This window comes from Uranotaenia lowii, chromosome 2 (genome assembly GCF_029784155.1).
Source record: "Uranotaenia lowii strain MFRU-FL chromosome 2, ASM2978415v1, whole genome shotgun sequence".
NCBI lineage: Eukaryota > Metazoa > Arthropoda > Insecta > Diptera > Culicidae > Uranotaenia > Uranotaenia lowii.
Window position 1 is genome coordinate 169,558,421 of NC_073692.1, and position 12,978 is coordinate 169,571,398.

The following is a 12,978-nucleotide window of genomic DNA, read 5'->3' on the forward strand; positions in this document are numbered from 1 at the left end:
TCTAGACTTCCAGAAAAGAACTCAGGCTCTATCGATGAATCTTGATCAACACATCCTGGAAAGTGAGTATTGAATAGACAACTTAATGTTTCTTCGTCGTTTGATGTATAATCACCACTAGGGGTTTTAAGGTATGAAACCTGATAATCTTTTGATTTGGCTAAGACTTTATTTAACCTACTTGCTTCGTGCAAGCTTGAAATGTTTGTGCAGTAGTTCTGCCAACTTGAGCGTTCGGCAGCTCTTGTTGCTTTCCGGTAAGCTCTGCGAGCCAACTTGAAGGCATCAAAACCTTCCGTGCGCCTTCGGTTCCAAGAGCGTCTGCAGTTTTTTCGTAATTTACTGAGATTTGAGTTCCACCATGGTGTACTGTTTTTGTTGAATTTCAACGTTCGTACGGGACACTCTTCTTCATAAGAATTTAAAATAATTTCGGTAGTTTTTGCAACCACTTCATCCAACTCAGAAGGAGTAGTAATTTCAGGTGTATATCCATGAAATTTAATAGCAATATGCTCCAAATAAAGGTCCCAATTAGTTGTTCTTGGGTTTCTGAATGTAATTGTTTCTAAAAACTCACCTGAGTGTTCAAAATAGATAAACCTGTGGTCAGAAATCGATTCTTCGTTAGGCACATGCCAATTTGAAATTTCCTGAGAAATTGTTCTAGAACAAAGTGTGATGTCAATCACCTCTTCTCTGTCACACCTAACAAAAGTTGGTTTATTTCCTACATTTAGAATTTCTAAATCAGTGCTGCTTAAATATTCCATTAAATTTAAGCCTCTCAGATTGATATCTGAGCTACCCCATACAAAATGATGAGCATTGGCATCACAGCCTATTACAAGAGGTGTATTTTGTGATTCACAGAATGAAATGACATTTTTTAAATCATCCGTAGGGGATGATTGTTCATATGGTAAGTATGCTGAACAGTAGACGTATTTTCTATCAGGCAGCGAAACCTGAACGACGCAAATATCTCTTGTTGTTAGATTGGGTATAAGTGTTGCATTTAAAGAATTGTTTATCAATATACATGCACGAGGCATTATTCGGGCATTAGTCATTTCAATTACACTGAACACAGTAAAGTTTGGTTTGAGCAAATTCCCTAAGTAAAAAGTTCCATTTCGGAAATAGGGTTCTTGCACCAAGGCGATTGATGCAGTTCCATTAAGGATTAAACGACATAAGTTAAGTGTAGCGGTTCTTTTGTGCTGCAGATTTATCTGTGCAACCTTAATAGAAAGCATTTCTATCAAAGAATTCCACACATATTTCCATAACACACAAGAACCCCTGCACCTTCATATCGACGCATGAAGCGGGGTATCCCATACAGGATGAAAATTTAAAAATCGTGTGTATAATCTGAATCCCACGAGTTGCCAGGAAAAATACGGCCCTTTGCACCAGTGCCTGGCTATAGTGCAGACCTTAACAACGTTCTGCTTAAGGTAGGATTATTATACACCCTCCTACCCCCACTTTGGGGCCCACAGGCACAGAACCACCCTGAAGCGGGTGTTTACAAAATTTAGGAGAATTCAACTCGTGCATGCGCATTAATAGCAATAAGCACAATTGGTGAATCCTCCCTGAAGAAAACTTGGCTTAGAACTTCAAAATCCCAAGCCAAGTTTCCCCCCCTCCCAATGTGATAGTCGCATTTGAAGAATGACTAACGCATATGGGAAGTACTGGATAAGTCGCCTTTTACGACGTGGACCAGTATCCCAGTGGTAGTATTCTATAAGCCGCCACCACACTGAAAAGTGCTGATTGAAAAACAGGTAAGGAAAAAATAAATAATGTAAAAATGTTTCTGCAAGTACACAGCAACGATACGATGTTCCGGCGAACGTGTTGACGGCTCAACGGTACAGATGATTTTGAAAATGCCTGTTATTTGCACCGAAATGGCTTCTCACAGGCATCGAAAACTGTGCAGGCATCAGCGCCTTTGAATATGCAATTAGCGTACAAGGAGTTGTCTAAGAGCACAACTGCAAATTGATTTTTTTTTTTCAATGTAACATTTGCTCATGTTTGCGATGTTCTTATCTCTATCTCTTCGAATAATCCAACGACCCTTTGACTTTTTACTAAAAATCTGCAAGAAAAAGTACAAAAACTAAAAACGAAAACTTTCAATTCGTAAACGTACTAATGAAAAGTCATAAATGCCAGGTAAGTCACATAACTAGCAACTAATTATCACTATTTGAATTCAAATTTCTTGGATTCTCCCGTTTCTCCCAAATATTTTTAAATTTGATTTCAACGTACTCTTTTTAAGCGTTGAAGGATATGGTAACCCTAATCTACAGTCTCTTTCTGAAGCGTGTTTTTCGATTTTTTTTTTCTTTGTCCTTGAATAACGGAACATTCAACATTTGTTTATGAAAATTGTCTGATAAACACTAGAGCTACATTGCTAGATTTACAAAACAATAAACTTTACAGAAATCGGTAGAGACACAAGAGAAGTATACAGCGATTGAAATCAGGAGTGTCATAAATTGAAACTCGGATACGTGGTACGGATGAGGGTTAAAGGGGTGCTTACATAGTATTTAAACTGCACTTTTTTTTCGTAAATCGATATAAAGGATAGTCATTAAACCAAATTATTGAGACACGTGTCCGGGACCTCAAGCTGTAAATCAAATGGATGCTAGACATCGCATGTGAGGATTCCGTTAAAGTGTTGAGTTTTGAATGGTATAAATAAAAAAAGAACGGAACAACATTTATTCAAACAGTTTAAGGCTAGTATATCCAAGACATGGTTTATATACCAGCCACGATACTATTCTTAATGGTTGTTCCATTCAGTTTCAGTGTACAGTATGACCCGTACGAAGAAGTCTGTTCATTAGTGTTTCAAACTTATCTACACTTAAACGATCAATGGCTAGGAACTCCGGAAATTTGGATTCGCTGGTCAAATAATGATTGGTTGAATGAACCGCTTATGGAAATGTTACTTTCTTTTTTCACGAAGCAGCTAACGGTTGTTAAGTTAATTTCTCGAGGCCCTGTGCGTGGAGAAGAAATTCGAGCTCTGGGAATGCGAAGAAAACCGGTGCTGGTGATCGTTGATTTGGGGGATTTTCTAAAAGTGAGCCGTTTGTACGATCTTTTTTTTCAAAATTATATACCTATCAATTTCATTCTTTAGAATATCAACGCTAGAAATGTGATAGATGCTGGATCCTACGTACCATTTCCTGTGAAGATAATATATATTTACCGAGGAAGCGAATCTACTTTTCCTGTAATTGCTAAAAATTTGGAACTATCTTGGAATGTTCACGCCGTGTTTTTGGCTATTCATAACAAATTTGAGTTTTCAGTTTTTCACTTTGATTCAACGTATCGGCTTAGAGTGTTCAAAAACGGCAATGACATCAAACCCATTTTCGTAGATCCTCTAGATAATTTCCTACAAAGATCAATCAAGGTTCGCAGTGAGTTGGATACACGGATAGATTTTTATCTTCTTCAGTTTGGACACGATCCAAATAATCGAGTCATTGTCAATACATTGTTAAACATGAATGCATCTATCGAGTGGGTGTTTCCAGGTTCTGAAGAGAGCGAACCTTCTATTGTTAATTATGAAATAAGTGTCAACAGAGAGATGTTACATAACTGGCTTTATGATAGTGAAAGAGCTTTGTTACCTATGGATACAATCGACGAATTGATTGTCATATTAGGTAGAGGAGATAAACTTAAGATTTGGGAAGTTTTTGTCAATCCATTCGACTGGAAAGTGTGGATTTTGATTGATTGTTTATTTGTTGGATGCACTGTTTTAAATAATACACGTCCTCAAATTTTCATGAACAATATATTTTTACTCTCTTCGATAGGAGAGGAAAGATATGATTTGAACAAAACTAACAATTTTGAAAAAATCTCAGCAGTAAGCATGATGTTTTTTATTTTTCTATTGCTATCTGCCTACGAATGTAGACTTATAGTTCTGATGAGTACCGATTCTTACGCAAAAGATGTGCAAAGTGTTGATGAGATTACAACTTCTATTCTTTGCCAAAATCAAATCTTTGTGGATTTTTTAGGCCCCCTCTATCCCGGGCTAAAGTTTGAGACTTTTTTAGGAAAAATAAGGAGTGAAGAAGATTTTTTAAATCCAAATATAATTTTTAAAACAGAAGCTCAAAGGATTAGTTCGTTACCAACTGGTTTGGATTTTAAATCCGGCCGGACAGCATTTTCAACTGTTCCCCAATCCCTCTCCACCATTTTGGTTTATTTCCAGCAACCAAAACGGAATCCTCTCATACCCAAGCTTAGCCATTCGCTTCGAAGAGCTTTTGATTGTGGTCACCTTCATTATTTTAACAATCACAAGTATCATATAAATGGGGTAGCCAATCATCTGAGAACCAAGGCAGCTGCCACATTTGGCGGTAGAGCTATCCTGCAATTTTACGATTTGTACACGGCTTGGTTAACTGTGTTGTTTGGCTGGAATTTGAGTGTGTTGGTTTGTTTAGCTGAAATTGTGAAATCACGATGGAGGTTTAAAAAAACAGTACCTTATAATCCTACAGCTTTGATTTATTTCATGAAAAAAGTGTTAGTTCATATGATATTAAAAATATTCTTATTTTTTTGTAGAAGGCAAAAATAAGTTGTGGCTTTGTTTTCGATTCACGAACCTAAACATAGGGGAGATAAGGGCAGAAAATTTTTAGTAAGATGCTTATTTTACTATTGAAAACAGCTTTAATATGTGATTAACCATGTTCGCAGTTTTACAACAAAAGTCGAAAAATTGTTATTTTATAACAAAAAAAGGTTATAAAAAAACGAGCGTGTAGCGCCTTTGCTCTACACTTATTTTATTTTATTTACATAGTACTCCGTCTCACGACATATGTATGTTATATTATGTGACATAATATAAGGAGTCACCTAGTTTCGTAGTTTATGGACGTGCTCCTGCCAATCTAAATACGCAACACTGCTCCTTGCTTCATTCGAGTTCTGTACCTCAGTAGAGAAAGACGCGTGAATAAAGTTCTTCTAAAAGTTTATTCTAGAGTTTTCTTTAACATCCGAAACATGGTGTCAGAAGTTCTCGTGGTCTTTAAAGTCGTTTTGTGTCATTAAATCGCAAGAAGTTTTCGTGTGTCGAAAAATAAAAAACATTTCCGGGCGTGACGGAATCATTCGCGAACAGTGAACATTTTTTTGCATCGTTAGTTGAGTGTGTTTTCGTTGCTGTTTGGCGGCCATATTTCTTTTCGTGCGCCGGAGTGAAGAAGACAATTTTCAAAATGAATTCCGAACAGTTCCAGTATTTTATGGAGCAGCAAAATAAGGCTCTCCTTACATTGGTGCAAAGTGTTCATAACAGGAGTGCGGCTAATGAAGCTGCAAGTGCATCGGCAAGGCCTGTCGCGATGGAAAGTTCTGGAATATATTTCAATTTCGATCTTACACCGGAACAATTAGCTAATCCAGAAGAAGCTCTTGCTGCGATTAAAGCTAAAGTGGTGCGTGAACGGAACCAGCTTGTCGATTGGTTAGACTTTTTCTCAATGCAACAGCAACCAATAGAAAGCATCGACGAGTTTGTTTCGCGAATGAAATTGCTTGCTCGTTTGTGCCAGTTTGGTGATTTAGAGGAAAAACTTATAACGTACAAGATTGCTACATCGAATAAGTGGCAAAAATTGTGTACAAAATTTCTGACAATGTCAGAGCTAACGGAAGTGAAAGCAGTGAATTTGTGTTGGGCGGAAGAAATTACCGAGCAGCATTCTGCGACTGTGGGCTTTTCGATGAGTGATGTTAATGTGATTAAAAAGAAAAACAAACTGGGAAAGTGTAAATTTTGTGGGAACTGGCACAACTTCCAGAAGGGTTCGTGTCCAGCATTGGGTAAAAAGTGTCGAAAATGTGGAAAGAAGAACCATTACGAAGTTGTGTGCAAGTTGAGACATAAAAATAAAAACAGAAAAGTGAAAAAAGTGATAGTGATTATGACACTGATGACAGTCAAAGTGAAACAAGTGATGAAAGCAGCGATGGAGATAGTGATGCAGAAAAAGTGACCATTGGAAAAATACACGACCATTCGAAGGCTGGAGGGCATGTTCTTGCAGATTTGGATCTAAAAATCGGCAACAAATGGCAGTCACATCAATGCGAGCTGGATACCGGAGCCAATACTAGCTTAGTTAGTTTCGACTGGTTGACGAAGGTGACCGGAAATCCCAACCCGAAGCTGAATCCTTCGAAATTTAATCTGCAAAGCTTTGGAGGTGGAGAGATTCCAGTAAAAGGTGAAGTTACCATACCATGTCGCAGGAACGGACGTAAGTACAACCTTTTGCTACAAGTTGTGAATGTTAGTCACCGCCCCCTGCTGTCTGCCAATGTTTGTAAGATCCTTGGATTCGTTCAATTCTGCAACTCTGTATCGTTCACCTCGCCTCAATCTGATCAGGATTTGCTTAACATCTATCGTATTCGAGCTCAAGCAATAATAGATCAACATCCGAAGGTTTTTGACGGTTATGGTAGATTCTCTGGCTGTGTGTCTTTAGAAATTGATCCAAATGTTCCTCCTTCAATTCAACAACCTCGTCGAATTCCAATTGCTTTGAGACCCAAGCTGAAGAAAGAACTCAAGAAACTGGAGAAGGACGGAATCATTGTTAAGGAGACGAGTCCTACCGATTGGGTCAGCAACATCGTGTTGGTAAAAAGAGGAAGTGCTGAAAATGAGTGCCTTCGAATTTGTCTTGATCCTATTCCGCTGAACAGGGCTCTGAAGCGTCCGCATCTGCAGTTTACAACAATCGACGAAATTTTACCGGAATTGAGCAGAGCTAAAGTTTTCTCCACGGTTGATGCTCGTAAGGGGTTTTGGCATGTAGTGCTTGAAGAAAAAAGCAGCAAACTCACCACGTTTTGGACACCTTTTGGTCGCTATCGTTGGGTTCGTCTCCCCTTTGGAATTGCTCCAGCACCTGAAATATTTCAGATGAAACTGCAAGAAGTCGTTCAGGATATCGAGGGTGTTGAGTGTCTTGTTGACGATCGGATCGTTTTTGGTGTTGGTGATACACTACTGGAAGCTTTAGAAAACCATTCCGAATAGCTTAAAAATCTGCTGATTTGTCTTGAAGCCAAGAATGTTAAACTAAACCGCGATAATTGAATCTTTGCCAAACAAGTGTGAAATTTTTCGGACATATTCTGTCAGACTTACTTACTTAATGATCCCGCGCCGATCCTCCGGTGCATATGGCCGTGTTAAAAGACCACCACTGTTGACGATCCGGAGCCAGCGTCTTCACTTGGTCCCAGTCAAGATTCTCGTCGACAGTTCGGATTTCAGCGGCTAGGCTTCGCCGCCACGAGTTTCTGGGTCTGCCTCTTCTTCGACGACCTTCTGGATTCCAATCTAGCGCCTCTCTGCAAATCTCGTTTTCATCTCTTCGCAGCGTGTGCCCAATTCATCTCCACTTACGTTCCCGAATCTCGATTTCTAGCGCCTTTTGATGACACCGGCGATGTATTTCCTCATTCGAGATCCAGTTGCCAGGCAACCAAGCGCGGATGATATTCCGCAGGCAGCGGTTTACAAATACTTGCAGTTTTAGCGTCGTTACCGCATATGTGCACCAAGTTTCGCACCCGTACAACAATACGGATTTGACGTTTGAGTTGAAGATTCGGATTTTCGTTCGTAGAGAGATCTGGCGTGACCGCCAGATGTTTTGGAGACTCGCAAACGCAAATCGGGCCTTTCTGATCCGGGTTTCGATGTCTTTCCTGGTACCACCATCAGGCGTTATCTGGCTACCAAGATACTGGAAGCACTCCACTTTCTCAACTTGTTGCCCAGCTACCATGAAACTGGAAGGATTTCCTGTGTTGATCTCCATCGACTTGGTCTTTCCGACATTGACTTTGAGACCTGCTGCCATGGAACTTTCGGTGAGGTCGTCGAGTTTGCTCTGCATGTCCGGTTGTGTTTGGGCGAGCAAAACAATATCGTCAGCCAGGTCAAGGTCGTTCAGTTGCTCCATTGTTGAAGGATTCCACGGCAATCCTCGGTTCGGTGCACAGCCAATCGATCCAATCAGAATCTCATCCATTACGATGAGAAAAAGTAGCGGTGACAATATACATCCCTGTCTCACTCCAGCAGTTACCGGGATTGGTTCGGACAAGACACCGTCGTGCAAGACCTTGCACGAAAATGCCTCGTACTGTGCTTCGATGAGATGGACTAGTTTCTCTGGGACCCCTCGTCGCCTTAGAGCCGCCCAGATGTTTTCATGGTTTAGTCGGTCGAATGCTTTTTCGAAATCAACGAACACCAGCAGAAGAGAGTCCTGGAGTTCGTTGATTTGATCCAGTATGATTCGTAGCGTTGTGATGTGGTCCACACATGATCGTCCGGTTCGGAATCCAGCTTGTTGCCGTCGTAGTGTAGCGTCGATTTTTTCCTGGATCCTGTTCAGAATCACTTTGCAGAGTACTTTGAGGGTTGTACAGATCAACGTTATGCCTCGCCAGTTACCGCACTCTGTCAGGTCTCCTTTCTTCGGGACCTTTACGAGGATACCCTGCATCCAGTCTGCCGGGAATGTTGCAGTATCCCAGATGTCAGCGAAAAGACGGTGCAACATTTGTGCTGATAGGGCAGGGTCGGCTTTCAGCATTTCAGCAGGGATGCAATCGATCCCAGGTCATTTGTTGGATTTCACGTTTTTGATTGCCGCTTCTATTTCAGCCAGCGAAGGCGCTTCCGAGTTGACGCCGTTTATGCGGCTTACTGTTGGCACTTCGAGCTGCGGGTTCTGTTGGCCATCGCTATTCGTGACTCGGAAGAGTTGTTCGAAGTGCTCAGTCCATCGTTTGAGCTGATCTGTTCGATCGGTCAATAACTGACCTGCTCGGTCTTTTAGCGGCATTCTTGCATTAGTCCTTGCACCACTGAGGCGGCGAGAAATGTCATAAAGCAATCGGATATCTCCATTGGCGGCGGCTCTTTCTCACTCTTCGGCTAGGGTGTTTGTCCAGGCTCTCTTGTCTCGTCTACAAGCTCGTTTAACTGCCTTTTCCAGCTCCGCATATCGTAAGCGGGCGGCTGCTTTGGCTGACCCGGTACATGCCTGCTCAATTTCGACTTTCGCCTTTCTCCGATCATCGACCATCCTCCAAGTTTCATCCGACATTCTTTCACTCCTTCTTCCACAAACTTTACCGAGAGTACCATGGCTCGTCGTGATAAAGGCATTCTTGATTCCACACCACTGTTCTTCGACTGTTCCGCCTGTCGGCAGCTCCGAGGCTCGGGATTCTAGCTGTTCAACGTATGCCCTTTTCACCTCTGGATTCTCCAACCGGCGGACGTCGTATCGACACCCGACATTCTCCTCGCGCCGTTGGACACGCGCAACTCTCAGTCGTATCTCGCCAAGGACGAGGTGATGGTCAGATGCAATGTCTGCGCTTCGCTTGTTGCGGACATCAAGAAGGCTCCTTCTCCATTTTCGGCTGATGCAGATGTGGTCAATTTGATTTTCTGTTCGGCCATCTCGGGATACCCAAGTGACCTTATGTGCTGGTCGATGGGGGAAGAGCGATCCACCGATCACCATGTTGTTGTTGCCACAAAATTCTACAAACAGCTCTCCGTTTTCGCTCATCTGTCCTAGGCCATGGCGCCCCATGATGCGCTCAAGGTCTTGATTGTCGGAGCCAATCTTTGCGTTGAAGTCGCCCAAATGGATTTGAATGTCACCCTTCGGAATTTTCTCCACCACGCTGTTCAGTTGACTGTAAAACTGCTCTTTCTCCTGCAAATCGGCAACGTCAGTTGGCGCATAACACTGGACCATTGTAAGGTTTCTAACCCGTGTTCTAAATCTGGCTACGATTAATCTTTCGTATATCGGTTCCCATCTAATGAGGGCCGCGTAGGCCTGCGGGCTTAACAGGAAACCAACTCCTCGTTCCCGAGTAGCATGTTCTCCTCGTATGCCAGAGTAAAGCAGGACTTGCCCGGATTGTGTCTTGTGTTCTCCAGTATTAGGCCAACGGACTTCGCTCAGTCCCAGAATTTCAAGCTTGAGGCGGCTAGCCTCTCTAGCAAGTTGTTCCAGTTTGCCTTGTTGGGCAAGGGTTAAAACATTCCAAGTTCCAATTCGTGTCCGTGTTTTCATGCTAAAAGTCGTCGCCAAAATTCCAGATCGGTCATTTATTTCGGATTCCGTAACAATTTATGAATCGGGTGCAGTAGGTTGTTAGCCTAAAGTCCCTATCCCGCGATGGGGCTGCCATCTTGGACTTAGCTGGCGGGAGCCGCATTTCATAAATTCAGCCGCTTGCTGCAAGACAGACGCTGTTTGAGCCGCCCCTGACCTGGAGAACAGACGCTCGGTTGTTGTTGCACGCCGCCCCTGACCTGGGGAACAGACGCGTGCGGCCACCTTCTCAGTCTGCATGCGACCAAAGCATCCACCGGGGTTGGGTACCCGATCTCCGCTTAGGTTACTCGCACCCCAGCCGGCACCGCGGGGAGGTAGAGATAGGAGTTAATTAATAGAGCTTTTGAGACTGATTTTTTGTTTTTGAGATTCCAGAACTTCGTTAGATCATGCGGGAAAAAGTCGGGAAAAAATGCGGGAAATGCAAAATCAGAATTTAGTGGGCGCCCTGGATCATACACAATTCTCTTTTCTATATCCTCATCTGATATTGTTTTAAAATAACTTAATAAATTATTAAATTTCAGTTTTTGGTCAACACATAAACTTTGCATGTTATTGGCCAATTTGAAATCGGTGGCCCACAATTCCCCACCATTTTTTAAAATAAAAAAATAATCTTTTGTTCAAAACAGTCGAAACTCGAAGAATTTAATTCACTAAACAATAATAATAAAAAAAAAGCCTAATGATGAAAGCCCAAGACATTTATCTTTTTTTTTTTATCTTTTAAAATAAAGAAGTTGTAGGGCAAAGAAAAAAATGGCTCATGATTCCTCACTCTCCTTTATGTATATTAGCTTGTTGTTTGACACACGTGTTTGTTAATCATGGTAATTTGAAGAAAAACTGGCCATTTTGAAGCTACTAATATGTCTTTGTATTGACTGCAATATTTTATCTTAAACTGAAGCAAGATTTCTTATAAGTGTACGTCTACTAATGGTCCAGATTTATAAGTTTCTGCATAATACTCAGTTTTCCTTCTAATCAATATGTTCAACAAACACGTGTGACAAAATAGTAGCTAATAAACCATATTATTTTGCAAGTTAATGTGATGTTCGTTTCCTTGGAACATTTTCCAGCTTAGTTCGTGTAGAAAAAAAACCTGAATCATAGCTAAAATATCTTTTCAACCGACTGCATGTCAGAAAATCCCACCGTATGACTTTATCATCAGCTGTTATTATCTGCCTTCTGGTTGCTGCACCAAGTCTGAGTGAACCATTAAGTGTATCATCCGAACAAATCGCTACATTCATACTCAAAATTTATTTCCAACTAGACCGTCAATGGTCCGGGACCCCGGATATTTGGCTACGAATATCAAACAATGGGCCAGCGAATGAAAAGTTGATGGATTCATTGATTTCCGCATTCGTTGAAAAAATAGGCAACGTCATAACGATATCTCGGGGTCCCGTGCTCAAGTCAGAAGTTCGTCTGTTGGGACACCGTAGGAAACCTGTCCTTGTGATTGTTGACTTGGGTGATCTATCTGCGGTGAGATAATTTGTATACTGATTAAAATAGGAGACGATTGTGAAGATATTTTTTCTTTTTCAGAATTCTTCCTCCCGAAATTGTATTGATGCTGGAGTGTACGTAGGATTTCCTGTAAAAATTGTATATATTTTTAAAGGAAATGTATCGCAGTACACTTCTTTGTCTCAGAACCTTACGCCGACTTTGAACATTTATGCAGTCTTCGTGGCAGTAGAAAACGACACCAACTTTTCAATTTTCCATTTTGGTTCTCCATTTCATATAAAACCCCTTGACAGTGCTAAGGACATAGCACCCATTTTCAAAGATCCCCTTGATGATTTTACTGAAGGGTTGATCAAAATTCGCTGTAATTTTTTTAAATCGTCAGTCATCGATTTTATGACTTTTGGATACGATCCCAACACCAGAGCAGTTCTTTCAATATTTATAAATCTAAACGCAACGATTGAATGGGTGTTCCGAGATTCAAAAGAGAGTGAATCAACTATGAGCTATGAGCTTTATATCTACAGAATATTGCTAGACAAGTGGAACTATTTCGATAAAATTTTGGAGCCGATGGATGCGGTTGAAAGTTTCGTGTTATTTTTTCCTAGAGGCAAAAAACTTGAACTTTGGGAAGTATTCATCAATCCATTGGAATGGCAAGTATGGATTTTGATTGGTTGTTTGTTTGTTGGATGCACTATTTTGAACAATACTAAACCGAAAATATTCATGAACAATTTGTTCTTGCTAGCATCGATAGGTGAAGAATATTACGACTTGAACAAAACTGGTAAACTGGAAAAAATAACAGCTGCCGGAATGCTGTTCATAATTTTTCTGCTACTGTCTGCCTACGAGTGTAAACTGATTGTTCTTATGAGTACAGATTCCTACGAAAAAGATCCGGAATCTATTGAGCAACTGAATTTTCCAATTTATACTTCGTATGATTTATTGTTTGAGCTTATAACTCCAATATACCCAGATATTCCGTTCAAGCTCTACGATATGAATAAAGATGACTTCGGTTACGTTTTAAGTCAACCTAATTTGATACCAAAACAAGAAGCAGACAGGTTAACGTCGATCAATTTGGTTATGGATTTTGAAACTGGACGTACTGCATATACATATCTTCCGCAAGCGCTGCTGTCGTATTTGGAATTCTTCTTGCAAGATAAACGGACTGCTCTCGTTTTCA

At 41.0% G+C, this 12,978-nt stretch overlaps 2 protein-coding genes across 4 annotated transcripts in view; both read left to right on the forward strand.

Annotated features, from left to right (window-relative positions):
* Positions 1 to 12,978, forward strand: part of LOC129750145 (uncharacterized) — a 531,649-nt gene that overhangs the window by 92,708 nt on the left and 425,963 nt on the right. The gene's annotated exons all lie outside the window — the stretch shown is intronic.
* On the forward strand, positions 5,322 to 7,153 carry LOC129742075 (uncharacterized protein K02A2.6-like). The gene is made up of 2 exons (XM_055733921.1): positions 5,322 to 5,816; positions 6,005 to 7,153. The coding sequence occupies exons 1-2, from the start codon at positions 5,322 to 5,324 to the stop codon at positions 7,151 to 7,153; spliced, it is 1,644 nt and encodes a 547-aa protein (XP_055589896.1).